Consider the following 22,620-nt stretch of genomic DNA (forward strand, 5'->3'; position numbering starts at 1 on the left):
TTTCATCCAATCATGCTTCAAAAATTTTTTCGTCATTTTTCTTTTTCTGATCATTTCTTTCTTCTAGAAAGTTATAGTGATTCTCCATTGACTTGCTCCTATCAAACCTAGCCTCTTTAATATGGCTTTAATACTCATTAACCAAATCTACTCCCTGATATGGTACTTTGTGTTTTTGTTCCTTAATTCTAGTCTCCTAGACATTTTCATTTCCTGCATTTGATATGCTTAACTTCACTTTAACTCTTGCAGATATTCTATTCTTTATTCTTCTAATGTATCACCTTTTTAATGTGTCACTTTATTTCTTTAAGGATCACACTTTTAAAACCACTAAGGCCTGAGATAAAGAATAAAACAAGAATAGTTCCTCTTTCTTGCACAGAGATTAACAAGTACTTTTTGGTTCACTTTGAAGTATTAGAAGTATTAAAGTTATACAGATAATTTCTGGAATGCCTTTGATTATTCCCATCTTTTTTACTCCAATTCAAGATCTGTTTCTCTTTTATAGAAACCAGCTCTTTTATTTCATTTTTTTAATGAAAAGGACAGCTTTTGTTTTGTCCTGCAATAGAATTTTCTTAACAAAGAGAAGGAGAAATGCCAATAGCATTCAATTCTTCTCTACTCTTGTATCTCTTTTAGTTTCTATAATCGGATTGTCTCTCTTTTTCTCCCTTTTTCCCACAACTTCCATCTTTTAAAAACTTATTCTCCTCTTTCCCATCTTCTCTCTTCCAATAACCTAGAACTTTTCAATTCAAACAGAGGTTGAAAATTGATTCATCAGGTGTGACTTCCTCTGTCTCTGAAGCATTATTCTGGATTGACCGTGTTCTCAAACAGTTCTTCCTAAGAATATGGTATTGGTAGAATCTATTTAAGCATTTCTCTAAATACAGTGTTGAAAATGCTGCCCCAACTCTGTGGTAACTCTCTACATGTCTCTAAATAAAAATAGTTTATATTTCTTGAATTGCTTGGTGAAAAGTTCTATGTGAATGGAATATATTATTGTTTATAATATGAAAGTAAATGTTTAAAATTAAATTTTGTGTCTTTCTTGAAATTGTTATTTTAGCTTGTTTGGGACAACTCTTACAAAGTTGGTTGTGCTGTTACTCCATGTTCAAGAATTGGACATATTATACATGCAGCAATTTTCATATGCAACTATGCACCTGGGTAAGTTACTTAAAATTAATAAAAGAATATAAAAATAAATTCAGAAAATTTCAAGGTAAGTTTTTCTAACTTTCAATATATTTTTATGTTTTTTGAACTATAAAATAAATATAATACTTTACATTGAAATATTTTCAATTTTATAATGAAATAAGTCATAAATTGGACATACTGATTTTACTTATACACTGGCCAAATATTACTTCCTAGAATAACCTTAACTTTAGTATTATTTCACAATATTTCACTTAATTAGCATAAGACAAATTATTTTCCAAAATAGTTTATTCTAAAATTTATAGTAGAGGTAGAAAGAAAATTAGATGTGTTGAAATTTATTTAGTAAGAATTGTATCAGGAATATGTCAGTTTTGTAACATGAAGAGCACTTTTAATTAACCACCCCTTGGAGATTATTAACTGGGACCTGTCTTATACATATAAGGAATTGTAACATCTTGAGATTGAAGAGCACTTCAAACAGCTTTTAGTCAAGCTATTCATATATGACTATACCCTATACCTGAGTACCTTCAAATGATGGAAAATAACTACATCTCAAAATAGCTTCCTTTTCTTCAGAGCTCTTTTGGAAATTTCCAAGCTTTCTTACAGGTCAATATAATACTATAAGTAATAATGTTATAACTTCCAAATAAGTTAGAAAATGTTCGAATTAGCATCTTAAATAAACAGTAAGAATTGACTGCCTACCAAGATTGAGAAGGAATTTCTGCCAAATAAAATGCTTTGAGACTAAACCAGAAAGAAAAATTTAAAAAGTAGTGATTACTGATTGTATTCCCCTGGCTAAGAAAAACAGTAGAACTATGCTCTGCGTCAAATTAAACTCAGAAAGCTCTTTCCTGATGAGAAGTCTTGCTAACTTTGAACATAGACATGCAAAATAAGTTTGGAATATAGGGTTGCAAAACATTTTAGGCGTCCTTTCACTCCTACAGACTGGAAGCATTGGGATACCTATTACTTGCAGAAACTTTAAAAATTACTACTGATTGGTGTTGCAAATTCAAACAGAATTGTACACCGGGGAGGAGGGGGTTGGTAGAGGATTTTCTGGGGCACAAATCTTCATTTATTCACTCAGCAAGTATGTACAGACTCTGTTCTTTCTACTAACAAAATGTAAAAGACACCACATTTAGTTTATAGTTTTGGCAGGGAGACAAACACTTTAATAAGTGAACACATAGATAAATAACATTTTAATTAGACAATAAAATATACTGTAAAAAGCAAGATTAGCAAATAGAGAATGATTGGTCTAGAAGATAGATAGGGTAGTCACAGAAAAAGGGTATCATTTGAGCTGAAAACCAGATGTTCCAGGTAGAAGTATGTTCCAGGTAGGAGCATGTATAAAAATCTCAGAGACTGGAATGAGTTTAACATGTTTGAGAAAGGAATAACTGTGGTTAGAGGTAGAAGTTGAGGTGGAGAATTAGATGACAGCTAGACCAAATATAATAACATATGTTATGTTAAAGATTTTGGAATTTATCCTAAGTAATGACAAAGCCAGTGGAAGGTCTTAAGCACAGAGTGACATGATCTCACTTTTGTTTTGAAAAGAACACCTTAACAAAAAGATTACTGTGACTGTTGGTAGAGAATGAAATATAAGGAAACAAGAGTGTAAAGAGGAAGTATAATTAAGAGGCTGTTTCCTATAGTACAGGCTACAGACTGATATTTTGGATTAGGGTTTTAGCATGTGGATTTTTTATCGAGTTGGATAATGAATTACTACAAATGTAGTGATTTAAAGCAGAACCCATTTATTATCAAACAGTTCTATAGGTCATGAACCCAGGCATATTGTGGCAGGATTGTCTTCCCAGGGTCTCAAAGGCCAAAATCCAGATGTTGACTAAGTATTCGCCTGGAGGATTGGAGAAGTACCTGCTTCCAAGCTCATTCAGGCTGTGAGCAGAATTTAGCTCTGTATGGTGATGGGACTCTTGTCCTTGTTTGCTTGCTGGCTCTGAGCCATGTGTTGTCTCATCTTCTGGAGCTGCCCATGTTTCTTTGACACGTGGCCCCAGCATCTTCAGGTCAGCAAAGATATGTCAGAGCCTTCTCACGTTTCAAATCTCTGACTCCTCTTCTGTGACCAGCTAAAGAAAACTCTCTGCTTTTAAAACACCCATAGGATGAGTCAAGGCCAACCTAGATAATGTCAATATTTTAAGGTCAGTAGCACCTTGTAATACAATTATGGAAGTAAAATTAATCATATTCACTCTCCTGAGAATTATGCATTGCATGTACATGAGGAGTGGAGGATCTTGTGATTTATCTTAGAATTCTGCCTACCATAGAATGGAAATAGTGAGGAAAGGTCAGTTTCTGGGTATATTATGAAGGTGGAGCTAATAATACAAGCCAATTGGCTTGACTTTAGGGATAGATTGATTAAAATAATCAAGCAACACTGTGCCTATGTCTTTAGTCTAAAAAAACTGGGTGGATGGTGATTTCATTAACTTAGAGAAGATCAAAGGGTATGTTTTCTATTTGGGTATATTAGATAGAAAAATAAATGCAGGAAATGTGATTGAATCATAAGAAACAGAGAGCCATATGAAAGTATGTAGTTGTTTTCTAAGTAGAGGAAATTTCTGGTAAAAAGGCTCTGAAGTAAAAGTCACAGTGAATGATATCAGCATGTGGGAGAGTGAATATGGAGACAATTTAAGAACTAAGTCCTGGGGCACTATGCTATTTCAAACTAAGGCAAAAGAGCTAGTAAAGGAGAATGAAGAGAGGCTAATGTGGTATGAGGGAAACCAAAAACCTGCTGGTAAGGTACTTGGAAGTCAAGTGAAGAACATGAACTAAGAAGCCCAAACTGGTTAACTCTATGAGATGCTGCTGAGAGAATGAGAAATTGAGGAAGGAGAACTGACAGTTCCATTAGATGAGATGAAGGTATTTGGTGACTTTAATAAGAATAGTGATTCAGGGGTCTCAGATGACTACAGTGATAAGATGAAGCTACTAGTTGTTGAAATCACCCTTTTTTTCTTGCTACTCTCCTATGGCATAGGCTTCTTTGTCTTGAAATTTCTGTTAACCATTTTTCCTTTGATACAAATATTGGCAAGTCTACCTTAAAGGATCTAGATTGGAACATATATCAGTCAACTCAGTCCAATTCTTATTTGATTATGTACCTAAAATAGGCAATCACATTATCTCTGTTAAGGATGGTTGGTAGAAAAATCAATCCATTACAATATTATAAAATATTGGGTAGAAATGAATGTAAAATAACCAAATTGAAAATTAGAAGGTATAGTGGGATGAACGGTGCCCCCCAATCAACGTTAAATATATTTAGGCCCTAATTTCCAGAACCTGTCATTATTACTTAAATGACAAAAGTGTGAATATTACCTAATATGGCAAAGATGTGGTTAAGATGAGGATCTTGAGAAAAGAAATTTATTCTGGATTATTTGGGTGAGGGCTAAAGAGAAGGAGAGGAGGATTCAGCATTAGACACACAGAAGAGGAGGAGACAGTGTGGCCACCGCAGAAGCGGCTAAAGTGATGCATCCAGAAGCCAAGGAGCTAAGGCCACCAGAAGCTGGAAAAATCGAAGAACAGATTCTCAGAGCCTTTGGAGGGAGCACAGTCCTGCCAACACCTTGATTTTGGACTTTGGGCCTCCAGAACAGTGAGAGAATAAGTTAATGTTGTTTTAGCCACCCAATTTGTGGTCATTTGTTAATACAGTTACAGAAAATTAATGCAGAATAGAAGAATAAAACAGACCTGGCCATGCATACAGAAAACAAGTCAAAGCAACCTTGAAAATTTTTCTCAGAAACACAAAAGTGAAGAATAGAGGTCAAAATATATAGAAAAAATGAAATATGTATGGCATATAAATCTACAAATTGATGTTTCTAAACAATAGAGAAGAGCAAAGGAAAGAGAAATGAGAAAGAAAAGAAAATGTTCCCAATCTACAAAGATATCTATGTAAAGATTAGAATAGTTTATAATGTATCAGAAAAAAATGGAAACAGTATTTACATATAATTATTTACTAGTCCTTATTTTTCATTTTCAAAGATAGAAACACACATTTTAAGTACAATTTTAAAAAATAAAATAAAAGAATATTAATTCGATTAGTCTAAAACTTAAATATTGGAAAAGACACAAAGATGACCATAAGAATTTATGCTATTGATAGGTAATGTTATTAACTGAGCTAGGACAAGATACAGAGTGGAGGGAAAATAACTGTTTTTATTTTTAGGCATGTTGGATCTGCAGTTGACTACAGGACCTTTCATTTAGTTAAATATAATTTTGTTGTAAGTGTGCCAAAGACATTGCACATTACATTTTATGTAATGTAATTTACAAATATTTCCCCAAATATTAATGTTTAACTGTTGACTTAAGATGCAATTCATTTTTGTCAAATCGTATTGTTTTGTTTTACTGTAGAAACAAAAGTATCAATTTTTTTCCATGGGTTTTGAGGTTTGTGTCATACATAGATAAGCTTTCTCAAAATATTACTGCTATTTTTAATTATCTCATATTTTCTTCTAGAAATTCTTATGTTACCCATTTTGCTTCTGTACATTCTGTAAGCTGGTATAAGAATATCTTGCTTAAAATAACTATAAAGACTGGACAAAACATATACAACAACTGTTTTTAGGCATTAGAAAACAACCAGTGTGGGTCTTTGATCTCTGCAAATAAGAAAGAACTCAACGGGAGTCACGTATTTATTCCAGTTTTCTCCCTGAAAGTGTTTCCCAAACTGTAGCCAGAGAAACAGAATCCAAGCAAAGAATGTGTGTTTTTTTTTTTTGGGTGGGGGGGTCAGTAAAGGAGATATCAGTGTCTGTCAATGCTAAGGTGTCTGGTATTTGGGACCAGGATCTCAAAGAGGAGGAGGCTACAAAGAAGAAGCCCCCCAAGTCTATGAAAAAACTTTCTGTGGGTCCTTGGCCAACTCTTTAGCTGCACTTCACAGTACAAGATGCTCAGTGGATTAGTGGGGACCAGCTACTCGGAAGCTGAAGATCTGCACAGATATTTCAGAAGCTGCACAGTGCTGAAAACACAGAGTTGCAGTTTGAGCCCAGCCAAAATGGTGAGTTGTTGGTTAACACCCTGGGCACTCCCTTGTGGATTCAGAAAGGCCATGCCCTAAGAGTAAGAACCATACCCGAAGAGTAAGCCCACCATAGGAATAAGGGAAACAGTAATGTAGACCCATCTAATCCTAAAACCAGCCCTCAACAGGATGGCGGTTATCTGCCAGTAATTTCACTGCCAGATAAAACAAAACTCACCATTTTTTTAAAGGAAGCTGATGTGATGGTTAATTTTATGTGTCAGCTTGGCTAGGCTGTGGTGCCTAGTTGTTTGGTTAAACCAGCCTAGATGTTGCTGTGAAGGTTTATTTTAGATGTGATTAACATTTAAACCAGTAGGCTTTGAATAAAGCAGATTATCCTCCATAATTTCAGTGAGCTTCACCCAATCAGTTGAAGGTCTGAGGTCCTTTCAGCTTTGAAGAGAAAAGTCTGAGGTCTCCAGAAGAGAAAGGAATTTGCCTCCAGACTCCCTCCTTCAAACTCAAGACTATAACATCAGCATTTCCCTGGATCTCCAGCCTGCCAGCCTGCCCTGCAGATTTTGGACTTACCAGCTCCCATGAGCCAATTCCTTAAAATAAGAGTCTTTCTCTCTCTCTCTTTCTCTGTCTCTGATGTGTGTATGTGTATGTTTATACACATGCATATACATCATATTGGTTATATTTCTCTGGAGAACTTTAATACAGATTTTGGTACCAGCAGTGGGGTTTGAGACCACCAAGGACATATTCAATTAGATCTGCTGGAACCTATGGCCCAAATGGCAGATCAACTAGTGTGGCATCCTGTACCTGTTGGCGCCTTCTCTTGCTCTGGGCCTCACTCAAAAGTAGAAGCTTTCAAGTCACTCAGAAAATGCGCTGCAACAGCACACCCAAATGAGGAATATGTTGCCTCCAAATCCAAAAAGACCTGCTACGTTTTGTTTGGTTTGTTTGGGTTTTTTTTTGCCTCTCGTTTGGTTACAGAAGGAGGTAAGTGCAACAACATATCTTTCACTTTAGAAGGGATATCTCAACATGCATCATACCACTGTACCCTAGAAACTTCACTGAAGTAGAAGACCCCTGGATTTGTGTCAGATATTGAACCTGAATTTTGTCAAGCCCCAAGACCTAACTACCAGAAATACAGGGAATATGGTAACAAGGTAAACAGCATCACAGTGGCATAGTCACTCAAGTCCTAACACCTAAGACTTCCGGAAATAGGGTGATTTGGGGTGTAATTAGTTAAGATGAGGTCATAGTGGAGCAGGTTGGGTCCCTAATCCAATATGATTAGTAACTTTATAAGAAGATGGAAATGTGGAAACACAGAGACATGGGGCTAATGTCATGCAAAGAAGGAATGATGTGTCTACAAGACAAGGAACACCAAAGATTGCTGACCATCACCAAATGCTAAGAGAGAGGCATGGAGTGAGTCTCCATTGGAACCCTCAGAAGGAACCAACTCTGCTGACACCATAATTTTGGACTTTTTGCCTTAAGAACTGTAAGATAATAAATTTCTGTTGTTTTTAAGCCATCTAGCTTGTGGTACTTTGTTACAGCAGCCTGAGAAAACTAATACACAATGATAAAAACCAACAAATATCTCCCATAAAATTCAACCAAGTTCAGCTTCCCTTCCCAATTTAAAAAGAAGCTAACAAGTGAAACTTAGTAAAATTAGAGAAAAATTCTTCTTTTCATTAAAACTGTGTTTTTAAAGAACAAACAACCCTCAAACTAAAAGGTATCATCATATTTAGTGGTGATATCTACAAGAATTGCCATTAAGGTTTTAAAAAGATAAGAATATTCATTCCATAAGAATCAATCAAGATACCAGTGTTAGTGAAGAAAAGCAAATCAATGCAGTTAGACACAAGAAAGAAATAACGGGCCTAAATGAAAGATGAAAGCAGATACCTTATTATTCAATACTGAAGAAACCCAAGATTCCTCATTTTAAAAACTAAAAATAATATAATTCAGCAAATCAACAATTTATAAAATTAATATTCAAAGCTTAAGAGCTTTCCTATCTATGAAATTATGAGTTAGAAAATACTATAAGACAATATGTATAAATACATAAAATATATCTTAAAAATTTACAGACTCAATATGAAGAAAATGTTTACAGTTTACTAAAATATTTAATAGAAGAATTTTTAAAATGGAAAAACATACCATGTTTATAGATGAAATATTCAGTGCCTTGAAGTCACTTCAGTCTTTATCCATCCATACACTTAATTCAATTCAGATTAAAAATTTTAATCAATATTTTTATAAGTTGATATAACTGGATAACATTACAATTTATATGGAAAAAATAAACATTGGTATATAATTAGGTAAAGAAGGTAATGAATGATAAGGGAAGTTATAACTACCAGATTTCACAATATGTCATGAAGCTGCAATAGTTAAAAGGCTAAAATAAGGGCATATGAATAGATAGAGTTATTGTGTTATGTAAGTGAGGGTCAATAAGTAGATCCAAATACATATGTAGTGATTATGATAAAGGTGGCATTTAAAATCACTAGTTAAATTAGGTTAAATTGGAATTAGGAGAGAGCCTCCTGGCTGGATAAAAGTAAAACTGAGTTTTTCACTCATCTTAAAAAAATAAATTTCTAATAGATAAAAGATTTAAACATTAAAAAGTGAAGTCATGAAGGCTATATTAGTGAATTTACTTATGATTTGGAAGGTATAAGGAACTATCAGAACACTAAAGTCCAGAAACTATAAAGGAAAACATGTATGAATCTGAGTATAGAAAAAGTCATTTATTAAATGGGAAATCCTTTCCCTATTGCTTGTTTTGGTCAGGTTTTTCAAAGATCAGATGGCTGTAGATGTGTGGCGTTATTTCTGAGGCCTCTGTTCTGTTCCATTATAGTGTAGTTTGAAGTCGGGTAGCATGATGCCTCCAGCTTTGTTCTTTTTGCTTAGGATTGTCTTGGGTATTCAGGCTCTTTTTGGTTCTATATGAAATTTCAAGTAGTTTTTTCCAGTTCTGTGAAGAAAGTCAATAGTAACTTGATGGGGATAGCATTGAATCTATAAATTGCTTTGGGCAGTATGGCCATTTTCACAATATTGATTCTTCCTATCCATGAGTATGGAGTGTTTTTCCATTTGTTCGTGTCCTCTCTTATTCATGTCCTTTGCAGGGACATGGATGAAGCTGGAAACCATCATTCTCAGCAAACTATCACAAGAACATAAACCAAACACCACATGTTCTCAAGTGGGAGTTAAACAATGAGAACACATGAATACAGGGAGGGGAACATCACACACTGGGACCTGTCGGGATGTGAGGTGCAAGGGGAGGGATAGCATTAGGAGAAATATCTAATGAAGATGATGGGTTGATGGGTGCAGCAAACCACCATGGCACATGTATACCTATGTAACAAATCTTCACATTCTGCACATATACCTGAGAATTTAAAGTATAATTTTAAAAATTAAATGAAAAAAAAGAAGAGACAATAGAATGGAAGCCAGTGTTGTGGTGATATATAAGAAGTAGTGAAAAATGAAACAACTTGTTGTAAGTAGTCTAGTTGTTCTGGCTGTATGAGATGGAAAAATCGACATCTGTTTCATGTGCTTTGGCTCTTGTTCTGTGAACAGTGTACAGACTATGTGAGTCTGGATGGAGAACTTTGAAGAACCTGCCTACAAATTGTAATTGCTACATTGTCAAGCTGTGGGCTGTATTACCCCCTTGATGAACAAGATAGTGGCAGATATGAGTCTAGTGTAGGCAAAGAAAGTTTCTACCACTGCCAGAATTGTGCTGTCATTTTGAAAGACTGTGCATCTATTACAATTTTTGAATAATTGTCTTCTAATGAACTTGGAGTTGGAAGTGGGTACACTTGTCTGTTAAGACACCCAGGCAACATGTCCTTATCTAGGATCTGGACACATGCTCTATAGGTAGCATTGTACTGAGGCTATGGCCAGATAGAGGCTAAGAAAAGTTCTAGAAGACTATGTTCAAGAGTCCTGACTTGGTCTTGGTGAACCACTGGTCTGCTTCTTAGAAAATGTAAATTTTCTAAGGCACTGCCAGGGCAGCTGTGAAATATCAGTGGACTTTGCTGCTTATAGATACTTACCTATTATTTCCTCCTAATCTGGCCCAATAATTCCAGTTGAAGTTGGGAGGTGTGCCGTGGATCCAGACTTAAGTTGATTTAGGTTCACTTTCTTAGAAACTCAGAACTAGAGGAAGATTAACATAGGGGAGAGTATTAGCCTGACATTTCTGGCTGTCTAATAGAAATAATGATTATAAAACTCAAATCTTTGAAAGAGGGGACTCATTGTAGTCTACCACAGTGTGGATTTATTTATTTTCAGTTTTACGTATGTATGTATGCATTATTATATTTGTTTATTTGCCTTTCCACAGTTTTTCCAGGCTACAGATATCAGACATTATGATCTTGGGGTGATTGGCCTATGCTCTAGTTCTCAAAGGCAGTTTTTATAGTGAGTAGCTTTTTACTTAGGCATAAGGACAGAGGTCTCCCGTCCTTGGGACCTTAGGAGACAATACGTCTGCTTTTGTGTTGGAGGCATCTGTTTTGGTGAAAAAGTGTTAGGACAGGAAAAATAGACCAGGGTGTAGCTAAAGGTGACTAGAGCAACTCTTGAGTTTCTGCTGTGGCTGGGTTCTAAACAAAATGCCTTTCTTTCTTGAAATAGTTGGGTAATAGAACAGTAAAACTGAAGAAGTGATATATGATCTACAAATAACCACAAACGTCTGGATGTTCCTGATGGACTTGAATGCTTACAATTCAAGGGTATCAGATGTCTTATTGGGTATCACTCAAACGCTCTGATTAAATAAGATATATCTGAGAAATGTGATACTCAGGTTTTTGAACACATATTTCTTAGGCTTGGCCATTCTTCCTGAAGGCCTAATAAGGCCTAACCAAGTACTTAAATAACGAATGTTTGTTTTTATAGCTACAAATTATGTACCAGGTAAATAGGCAATCCTGATTAAATTACCAGAATTAATGACACTGCCCCCACTCAAAAGTATCTTTTCCCTGCTTGTTTTCTCTACCTTTCTTATCCTAGATCATTTATTTAAATTTCCCAATTTAAAAGTACTTTAGGGCCTTTTTTCTCATTTAGCTCTAGGCAATTGATGTAATTATTTCTTACTTCTCTCTTCAGCTCTGTACAGTGGGTTAAATCAACTTTGTAAATTCCCATTTATATTTATTTGCTTCTTTATACATTTATGTGTTTTTATATACACCCCCAAAATAATTCATGCAGATGAGTCTTTGGGACATAAGCATTTCAGAATTTTGTAAACTCTATAGATACTTAATATATCATTTTTATAAAACCTTTTATGTATTTGGGCCAACCAGGAAGCAATTAATTATAAAACATTCTATAGACATTTATTTATTTATTTATTTATTTATTTATTTATTTATTTATTGTAGAGACAAAGCCTTGCTCTGTTGCCCAGGCTACAGTGCAGTGGCAGAGTCATAGCTCACTGCAGCCGCAAACTCCTGGACTCAACTTATCTTCCTTCCTCAGTATCCTGACTAGCTGGGACTACAGGCACGCACCATGCCTGGCTAATTTAAAAAAATATATTTTTGAAGAGACGAGGTCTTGCTCTGTTACCCAGGCTGGTCTCGAACTCGTGGTCTCAAGAGATTATCCTACATTGGCCTCCCAAAGCACCAGTTTTACAGGTGAGGGAGCTACCCCACCCAGCCTACATCATTCATTTTTAAAGGATACATTTTGCTATAAACTAAAATGAAAGAAGCTTTAAACCCCATTCTTATATTTAATTATAATACTTTGTTTCTAGGGCATGGGAATTCGTTTCAGAAAAGACTTTCCTGGTGGAGAACAAAAGGGAAGCATTGAATCTCTAATTAAAGTATTTCCTTAAATCCAGTTTCTTAACTCGTGTTTTTAACCTGATTAAATATTAGTAACTATATTATTTAAATTACATGTAAAAATTGAAGCTTATTCTAACTAAATGTTTTCTGCTTTTTTGTTTATAGAGGAACGCTGACAAGAAGACCTTATGAACCAGGAATATTTTGTACTCGATGTGGCAGACATGACAAATGCACAGATTTTCTATGCAGTAAGATAAAGAAAATAACTTAAACATGAAAAAAATGCATAATGGATTGGACAACAAGAAAAATAAGTGATTGAACATTAGTTTTTTATTGTCATGTTAATATTATTCCTTTGATCGGAATGCTACTATTATATTATCAAAGGATGGTTGACACAGTATCATCTTTAGATTTTTCTAAACTGTAGAGCCTTTTCTGTTCTATCTTAACCCTATTCCTTCCCCTGAGGACATACCAGAGTGTCCGAAAGAAGGAATGAGAACTAACAGTTTTACCCTGATAAAGCTTCACAGTTTATTCCCAAACAGCAGACTGTTTGATAATAACTGCTTTAAAGGATAGTATATTCCAAAATATTTATGAAGTAGCATATATTTAATACCCTTTTCTTTTAGTTTTTCCTCCAAAAAGCTGAAATGTCCAAATATTTAGAAAGTAAAAAGTAGAAAATATGTTTGATTACATCTTTCTTTTAGTTTTTCCACATGAAAGAATATACTCCAAAAGTATAACTATAGCTAAAATATACAATGCTTAGGAATATGGGAGGAGATAAATTAGGATAATAAGTAAATAGCATATTATGTTGTTTTATAATTATTATACTTTAAGTTCTGGGGTACATGCGCAGAACGTGCAGGTTTGTTACATAGGTATATATGTGCCATGGTGGTTTGCTGCACCCATCAACCCATCATCTACATCAGGTATTTCTCCTAATGCTATCCCTCTCCTAGTCCCCGACCCCCCGACAGACCCTGATGTGTGATGTTCTTCTCCCTGTGTCCATGTGTTCTCAGTGTTCAACTCCCACTTATGAGTGAGAACATGTGGTGTTTGGTTATATGTTCTTGTGATAGTTTGCTGAGAATGATGGTTTCCAGCTTCATCCATGTCCCTGAAAAGGAAATGAACTAATCCTTTTTTATGACTGCATAGTATTCCATGGTGTATATATGCCACATTTTCTTTATCCAGTCTATCATTGACAGGCATTTGGGTTGGTTCCAAGTCTTTGCTATTGTGAATAGTGTTACAATAAACATATGTGCACAGGTATATTTATAGTAGAATGATTTATAATTCTTTGGGTATGTACCCAGTAATGGGATTACTGGGTCAAATGGGTCAAATCGTATTTTTGGTTCAAGATCCTTGAGGAATCGCCACACTGTCTTCCACAGTGGTTGAACTAGTTTACACTCCCACCAACAGTGTAAAAGTGTTCCTATTTCTCCACATCCTCTCCAGCATCTATGGTTTCCTGACTTTTTAATGACTGCCATTCTAACTGGCGTAAGATGGTATCTCATTGTGGTTTTGATTTGCGTTTCTCTAATGACCAGTGATGATGAGCTTTTTTTCATATGTTTGTTGGATGCATAAATGTCTTCTTTTGAGAAGTGTCTGTTCATATCCTTCTCCCACTTTTTAATGGGGTTGTTAGCTTTTTTCTTGTAAATTTGTTTAAGTTCTTTGTAGATTCTGGAAAAGAGACAGGGTCTTTCTTTCTGTCACACAGGCTGGAATGAGTGGCTTGATCAAAGCTCACTGTAACATCGAATTCCTGGGCTCAGGTAATCTTCCTGCCTCAGCCTCCCAAGTAGCTAAGACTGCAGGCATGTGCCACCATGCCCAGCTAATTTTTTTTTTTATTTTTTGCAGAGACAGGATCTTGTTGTGTTGCCTGGGCTGGTCTCAAACTCCTGGCCTCAAGTGGTCCTCCTACCTCACCCTCCCAAATATATCATATTTTTGTGCTGAAGAAAAAACAGAAACAAAAACTAGTGGACAGTTTTACTATAACACCATTTCAGGGATGATTCCACCCTAACATCTCTGCTGTTGCTTCAGTTGAATCAAGATGCAAACTCTTGTTCTTCCTCTTTTCGTTGTCTTTCTTTTTCTGAAAAATTCAATCCTAAAGTCATTGAGCAGGTCAGGGGAATGTAGTCATCTACACAGAGGGGCATCCAGAGGTGATGTGTTAGAACCTAAACAGCATAACAAAGGATCCACACGAGATGCAGTGGGCATGGAAAGGAAACCTAAGCAAGGTGAGGATGCTGTCCACATAGAGATGTGGCCATGTGTGGGAAGTCAGATCCCTCATGGAATGAAGTAACTGTCCATATATGAGGTCTGGTTTGGGGTATCAGAGCCAGAGCAGAATAAAATAATGTCCATGCAGGGATGACTCAGTATGTGGCATCCGTGCCCAGGCAAGGTGAGGAGAGCATCAACATGGGATAGAAGGGAGAGTCTGAGCCAGTGAGGAAGGCATCCCCGGAGGGATGGTCTGGCAGTGATTGTTGGAGGCCAAGAAGAATAAGGAGAAGAGTCCATATTGGAGTGGGCTGAGAAGAGATTTCGAACCTATGCCAGTAAAGGGGGCATCCATACTTAGGGGCAATCACACATGAGGTTTCTGAGTGCAAATTAGGTGAGGAAAGTTTTAATGTGGAGAAGATGATTTGACATGGGTGAAGTCAGGGCCCAAGTCAGGTAAGGAAGGAAGCCACACACAGAAGCCCAGAGCTGGGTTTCAAAGTCTGAGCAGGGTGGGAGGGTGTCCCAGCGTAGGGCCAGCCCCTAAGTTGGCCGATTAATACAAGACAATTTCTCAGCATAAACATACTCCAAATATTACATTGGTCAGACTTATAGTAAAACAATATTGCTTTCTGAGATTCAAATGTAACCTGACATCATTTGTTTTTATTTGCTAAATCTGAGTGTCTAAGTCTAAGCAGAGTGAGGGGGGCACATATGTGTGCTAGGAGCTAGAGACAGTGATGGGAGATTGGAAGCATAGTGGGGGATTGATTAAAAAAAATTAAGTATAATGGGGGCTAGTTTCTTGCTGTCAGAAATGGAATACAAATATGTAAAGGAAAAAAGCAAGCATGAATCTTATGGTGGTGAATTGGAATTATAAGTGTTGGAAATTAAGAATTTTAATAAACATATATAAATGTGTATATATACACAGATAAAACTATAACTGGGGACTCAGTTTCAACATGTGAATAATTGTAGGGCCTCAAGAACAGAACCAAAAGAATAGAACAGAAAATAAAACTAGAGAGAGAGATATACAGATACTTAAGTAATAAAACAAATTTCACAGAAATAAAAATACCTGAATCTAAACATTGAAAGTGCACACTATGTGCCGGGAAAAAGTGACACAAAATAGTCAAGACAGTAGACATAGCCTAGTAAGTTACTGGACGTTAGTGGAAAAGAAAGAATCTTAAAGTATCCAAGTAAAAATGTAAGATCAGTTATTAAGAAGTTTAACGGTCTGGATTGAATCAGAAAAATAGTCACTCTAAGTATTTTAGCAATAAAGTGTTTAACATAGGAAATTCAGTTTACCTGAATACTGTAAACACTAAGGGAGTGAAGGTCAGGGAAGTGGCCACAGTAAAGCAGAGAAGTGGCAACAAAGCTGAGAGTTCTATATTGTATTATACTAAGAAGCCACTGTGAAACTCACATTGATCCATCTTACCTGGCCTACCATCACCCCTGGTGGTTGCTTTTCTTATGTCTTTCCTATTTCATTTGCATTCCTGTCATTGGCAAACTCTTACCTGAAGCTATACAGAGAAAATAATTCACAGAACTGTACTTCCTGGTTTCAGCTCTACAATACAAAATTGACTTCACACTGATGTGGTAGTAATGCTGCTTTGGCAACTGATATCCCCACATAAAGGGGGAAAATTCAGTCTGGCTTCAAACTTCTCTACCATAACAGTAAATGCTAAGAGATAGTTGCATGATGCCTATATGCCCTTAATATAAGAAGTGTCAACCAAGAATTTATATACAGCAAAACCTATTATTCAAGTGTAATCAAATAGACAGATGTTTTGGGAGCATGCAGTTACATTTGGTGTATAGTTCTCATGAGCACTTCTTCAGTAAACTAGAGGATGACATTCACCAAAAAAAAGAGAGGAATGAAAAAACTTGATTGAAAAAACTCTCTGTGAGCCCTGAATCTTAATAGATAGACTAAGACTAAAACAATCTGAGAGTTATAGTTACAAAAAAAATACAAGAAATATTAGAAACATGCAAATGATACAATTAATAAAACTTGGGAGGAGAAGAGAGAGAGAAAAAATATGCTTATTTCCTCATCATTTATAGCTAAGGGCCGAAGATACTAGACTATTTAAAGCTGATGAACAATAGAGATGCAAGTAAATGTAAATGTATTTAACTATTTAATGAAACATATAATCAATAAAAATTGATGAGAAGTGAATAAAGATGCAAAGAAGAAGCATACTATTACATAATTGCTCATACTAAGGCATCAATAGATACACAAATACCAAATGAGAAAATACAAACTATGTGATGAAGACTTTTTGAAAGAAAATCTAAATAGAAATCATTACATAAAATATGAAGTAAGACCAAGCGCAAAAGGCTAAAATAACCGCAGAGATCCAAAGGAAGGTCAGTTCATCTCTAAGGTGCCTGAATAATGAGTTCTAAATTTTCCTGTTGCAAGACAAAGTTCTTTGTTGCTATTGGGTTCTCTATGTATGAGAACTCATTTATCCTTCCACTGTGCTTCCTAGTGGAATTCAGGATTGGTTATCTGACCATCATGATAATGTTTAGCTCTGTGTCCCCACCCAAATATCATCTTGAATTATAATCCCCACATGTTGAGGGAGGGACCTCATGGGAGGTAATTGGATCAGGGGAGCAGTTTCTCTCATGATGTTCTCATGATATTGAGTGAGTTCTCATGAGATCTGATGGTTTAAAGTGTTTGGCAGTTGCCCCCCGCCTCTCCTGCCACCATGTAAGATGTGCCTTGCTTCCCCTTCACCCTCTGTCATGATTGTAAGTCTCCTGAGGCCTCTCCAGCCATGCAGAACTGTGAGTCAATTAAACCTCCTTTCTTTATAAATTACCCAGTCTCAGGTAGTTCTTTTTAGCAGTGTGAAAATCAACTAATACATGAAATTGGTACCAGTTATACTGAGGCATTGCTGAAAAGATACCTGAAAATGTAGAAGCAACTTTGGAACTGGGTAACAGGCAGAGGTTGAAACCATTTGGAGGGCCCAGAAGAAGACAGGAAGATGTGGGAAAGTTTGGAACTTCCTAGAGTCTTGTTGAATAGTTTTGACCAAAATACTGATAGTGATATGGACAATGAAGTCCAGGCTGAGGTGGTCTCAGATGGAGATGGGAAACTTGTTGGGAACTGGAATGAAGATCATTCTTGCTATGCTTTAGCAAAGAGGCTGGTGGCATTTTTACCCATGCCCTAGCAATCTGTGGAACTTTGAACTTGAGAGAGATGATATAGGGTATCTGGCTGGAGAAATTTCTAAGCAGAAAAGCACTCAAAATGTGACCTGGCTATTTCTAAAAGCATATAGTCTTATGCATTGATAAAGAGATGATCTGAAATTAAAACTTATGTTTAAAAGAGAAGCAGAGCATAAAAGTTTGGAAAATTTGCAGCCTGGCCATATGGTAGAAAAAAAAATATATATATATATATATTTTTTTTTTTTCTGGGGAGAAAGTCAAGCTGGCTGCAAAAATTTGCATAAGTAATGAGGAGCCAAATGTTAATCGCCAAGACAATGGGAAAACTGTCTCCAGGATATTTCAGAGATCTTCATGGCAGCCTCTCCCATCACAGGCCCAGAGGCCTAGGAGGGAAAAATTGTTTCATGGGTCAGGCCCAGGTCCCTGCTGCTCTGTGTAGCCTTGGGACATGGTGCCCTGCCTCCCAGCCATTCCAGCTTAAGCCATGGCTCAAAGGGACCACGGTACAGCTCAGGCCATTGCTTTAAAGGATGCAAGCCCCAAGCCTTGGTAGCGCCTTGGCAGCATCCATGTGGTGTTAGGCTTGCAGGTGCATAGATGACAAGAGTTGAGCTTTGGGAGCCTTTGCATAGATTTCAGAGGATGTATGGAAACACCTGGATGTCCAGGCAGAAGTCTGCTGCAGGGGTGGAGCCCTCATGGAGAACCTCTACTAGGGCAATGCAGAGGGGGAAATGTGGAGTTGGGGCCCCACATAGAGTCCCTACTGGGGCACTGCATAATAGGGCTGTGAGAGGAAGGCCACCATCCTCCAGATCCCAGAATTACAACTTGCACCATGTGCCTGGAAAAGCCACAGGTACTCCATGCCAGCCTGTGAAAGCAGCCACAGGGCCTGAACCCTTCAGAGCCACAGGGGCAGAGCTTCCCAAGTCCTTGGGAGTCTACCCCTTGCATCAGCATGCCCTGGATGTGAGACATGGAGCCAAAGGAGACTATTTTGGAGCTTTAAGATTTAATGACTGTCCTGTTGGGTTTTGAACTTGTATAGGGCCTGTAGCCCCTTTGTTTTGGCCAATTTCTCCCACTTGGAATGGGAGCATTTGCCCAATGCCTGTACCTTCATTGTATCTTAGAAGTAACCAACTTGCTTTTGATTTTACAAGCTTATAGATGGAAGGGACTTGTCTTGTCTCAGGTGAGACTTTGAACTTGGACTTTTGGGTGAATGCTGGAATGAGTTTAGACTTTGGGAGACCCTTGGGAAGGCATGATTGTGTTTTGAAATGTGAGAAGGACATGAGATTTGGAAGGGGCTGGGGCAGAATGATATGGTTTGGCTCTGTGTTCCTACTCAAATATCATCTCAAATGGCTATCTCTAAGTGCTGAGGGAGTGACCTGGTGGGAGGTGATTGGATCATGAGGACAGTTTCCCCCATGCTGTTCTCATGATAGTGAGTGAATTCTCATAAGATCTGGTGGTTTAAAAGTGTTTGACAGTTCTCCCCTCACTCTCCCTCCTGCCACCATGTAAGACGTGCCTTGTTTCCCCTTCACCTTCCACCGTGATTTTAAATTTCCCAAAGCCTGCCCATCCATGCAGAACTATGAGTCAATTAAACCTTTTCTCTCTATCTCTTTTTTTTTTTTTTTAGACAGAGTCTTGCTCTGTCGCCAGGCTGGAGTGTAGTGGTGCAATCTTGGTTCACTGCAAACTCCGCCTCCCAGGTTCAAGTGATTATCCTGCCTCAGCCTCCCAAGTATCTGGGACTACAGGAAAAACCTCTTTTCTTTGTAAATTACCCAGTCTTAGGTAGTTCTTTATAGCAGTGTGAAAATGGACTGATACATCTCTCAACCCAAATGAGCAGAAGAAAGGGAATTTATTTCCTAAAAACTACTATTATCTCATTGGACTAGTTAACTAAAAATATTGAATGCCAGGCTATAGAGCTAACTTTGCCATCTGGGAAATTAAGAGCAACTGAAAGCTTCTGAAAATAAGAATTAAATGAGGAAAGTGAATAGATTTCTAAGATTAATTAGGAGTGATCTGTGGGGAGAAAGAGAGATGAAAATAAGAGATATTATAGAATCCTAGAATGTTGGAGCTGGAACAATATTTTAAGGGCAGAAGTGGAAAACTTACGTGAGGTCAATGACGTAAAGACAGAATTAGCACTAGAATGCATATCTCCTTACTCATGTATTTCCATACTTTCTGTAACAAACCAGGCTGATTTCATTAAAGAGAATATATTGTACTTTAAAATTGGCTAGTGGCTGGAGGGAGGACATCAAAGATAATGCCTGAGAGCTAGGAGAAAGTGACACTATTATTGGGAGATTTTCTTATTTTTTAGAAAAGAAATTTTATCTAATTTTTTATGGACTTTCTTTTTCTTTCTAGGTAATGCAGATCGTGACCAAGCCATATGTATGTATTGTTGTCCTTTATTTCTTGAACAATTTAACTACTTTATGTGAAATCCAGCTTTCAATTGCTTCTTTGTTTACAGATTACCGATTTTGGTATCCAAAATGGGAAATGCCCCGGCCAATTCTATGTGATCCACTGTGCACATTCATTTTATTATTGAGAATAATATGTTTTATGCTGTGTGTCATAACTGTTTTGATAGTACAGTCTCAGTTTCCAAATATCTTGTTGGAACAGCAAATGATATTTACCCCTGAGGAATCTGAAGCAGAGAATGAAGAGAAGGAAAAAGAGAAAGAGAAGAAAGAGAAAGAGGAAATAGAAATGGAAATAATGGAAATGGAGGAGGAAAAAGAAGAGAGAGAGGAGGAAGAGGAGGAGGAGGAGGAGGAGGAGTACGAGGAGAAGAAAGAAGAGGAGGAAACACAAAAAGAAAAGATGTAGGAAGAGGAAAAATAAGAGTAGAAAGAGGAGGAAAAAGATGTATCACCAATATAAGCCAAAAGTGTAATACAAAAAAGACAGACAAAAAAAAAAAAAAAGTAAAACACTGAGTTTTAACAAGGAAGAAGATATGCAAACCACCATTGGGATGTTTTTTATGCCCTTCTCTCCTATACTTATTCAGTAAATTTAAATTTGTAAAACAAAGAAACAAAAAACATGTAAGGTGGGCTCTTTGACACTAAGAACAGATAAAGACATGACAAGAAAAACTGAAAAACATTTGACCAGTCTAATTAATCTTAAGATTTCACCATGTTATTCTAATAAAGGAGGGAATTTTCATTTTCTAAACTTGTTTCCGTCTCTGTGCTTTAAATAGTAAGGTGCTTAAGATCATTCCAAGTTCAGAACAACCATTGAATAAAATTTGTATTTTTTTGTTTTTACTGTTACTATCATAGTTGTTATTGGTGGTAGTGGTATTTTCCAGGTGATATTAAGGTATCTGATATTATTATTTGTCTTTGTGGTTTTGGGAATAGTTTAAGTGGTACCTGTACATCCTGCTAGGATGCAAACTTATTATTTATAATTCATGTTCAATATTTCATTAAAGACTTGCTGTAATTTTCTGCCACTGAGGGCTAATAAATGCCAGAATTTTAATTAGTTGTGGTAGAAGAATCTGGGTGCTTCCAAATTTATATGATAAAATAAATAAATTTTTAGAAAATTATTAACTTGTTATTCAATATGTATAGTAAAAGTTCACAAATTAATAAGATAACTACTTACCACTAGTAATACTAATAAATGAACTAAATAAAAACACCTAGCATAGGAGATTTCTTTAGCTACAAAATAAATGGCTAGTACAAGATGACCACTAAGACCTCTTCCATCAATAAATATTCATGGATCAACTTTGTAAAGGAATCAATAGTAGTTGTGAAGTATACTAGGCAAACACCTGAGGGAAAAACCTGATTCCCATGAAAATGTTCCTGAACTCAGCACCTTATATGGCAAAATAATAAATACCTTTTATTGCTCAATTTAAAAATAGGCAAAAAGCAATGTATAATATTTTTCCGATTGCCATTCCATGCTCAGCTGTCTTACTGTTGCACACTTATTAGAACTCAATGTGGCTGAGATGTGAAAGGTTGATATAATTCTATTTATGACAGGGACTTAGGGAACTTATTCTAATTGAGAATCAGAGGCTTAATAAACTGAAGGTGTAAGTGAAAGAAATGACATTGAAAAAAAGAATCACTGCATATCTGATGTTGTCAAATAAAAATCTGTTTTCCAATTTTGATAGAATATTGTGTTCTAAAGCTGTATTTCTCAATGTGTGGTTCCACTGAGGGAAAAGAAACAAAGAAAAAAAGAAAAACCTAGCATAGCCAAATACCTCAAATGGTGTAAATGCTATGTGTATTAACTCTGTTGTTCTTTAGTGGTATCAATATTCTGTTAAAAACCTGTTCCTAAGTAGGGCAAGATAAGAATCATATTAAAAAGCCCTGAGCTATCCTCTTGGATTTGAGTGTTTCTGTTTGGTTTGTTTCCTTTGCTTTGTTTTTTTTCAAAGAGCTCCTCTTTGTAGAAATTAGATATTTTTCTATCTATGAAGTCAGCCTCTGTTCCACCAGTCCCCTGAGAAAAAAGCCTTAGGTAGAGAAAAGGGCTAGTTCTCTACAGTGACATTATTTATTATTATTATTGTACATTTGTGTTGTACTTCATAGCTTCCAAAGTCCTTTCATGTATTTAATATTCAAAACCATTCTTGTGGAGTTGGCATTGCTTCTATTTTTAAAATAAGAAAACTGACCTTAGATATGTGAACATTTGACGCATTTACAAGTACAATTTCTTCATTTATTAATTCCCACA

The 22,620-nt window shown here is 36.3% G+C and overlaps 1 protein-coding gene across 1 annotated transcript in view; it reads left to right on the forward strand.

Annotated features, from left to right (window-relative positions):
- GLIPR1L2 (GLIPR1 like 2) overlaps positions 1 to 22,265 on the forward strand; it is a 42,584-nt gene extending 20,319 nt beyond the window's left edge. The window contains exons 3-6 of the mRNA XM_008004055.3: positions 1,085 to 1,188; positions 12,427 to 12,512; positions 20,239 to 20,265; positions 20,348 to 22,265. Of these exons, the coding sequence (XP_008002246.3) occupies positions 1,085 to 1,188; positions 12,427 to 12,512; positions 20,239 to 20,265; positions 20,348 to 20,712 (582 nt within the window). The 3' untranslated portion in view covers positions 20,713 to 22,265. The remainder of the gene's footprint in view (positions 1 to 1,084; positions 1,189 to 12,426; positions 12,513 to 20,238; positions 20,266 to 20,347) is intronic.
- The last annotated feature ends 355 nt before the right edge of the window (positions 22,266 to 22,620 follow it).

This window comes from Chlorocebus sabaeus, chromosome 11 (assembly GCF_047675955.1).
Source record: "Chlorocebus sabaeus isolate Y175 chromosome 11, mChlSab1.0.hap1, whole genome shotgun sequence".
Classification (NCBI taxonomy): domain Eukaryota; kingdom Metazoa; phylum Chordata; class Mammalia; order Primates; family Cercopithecidae; genus Chlorocebus; species Chlorocebus sabaeus.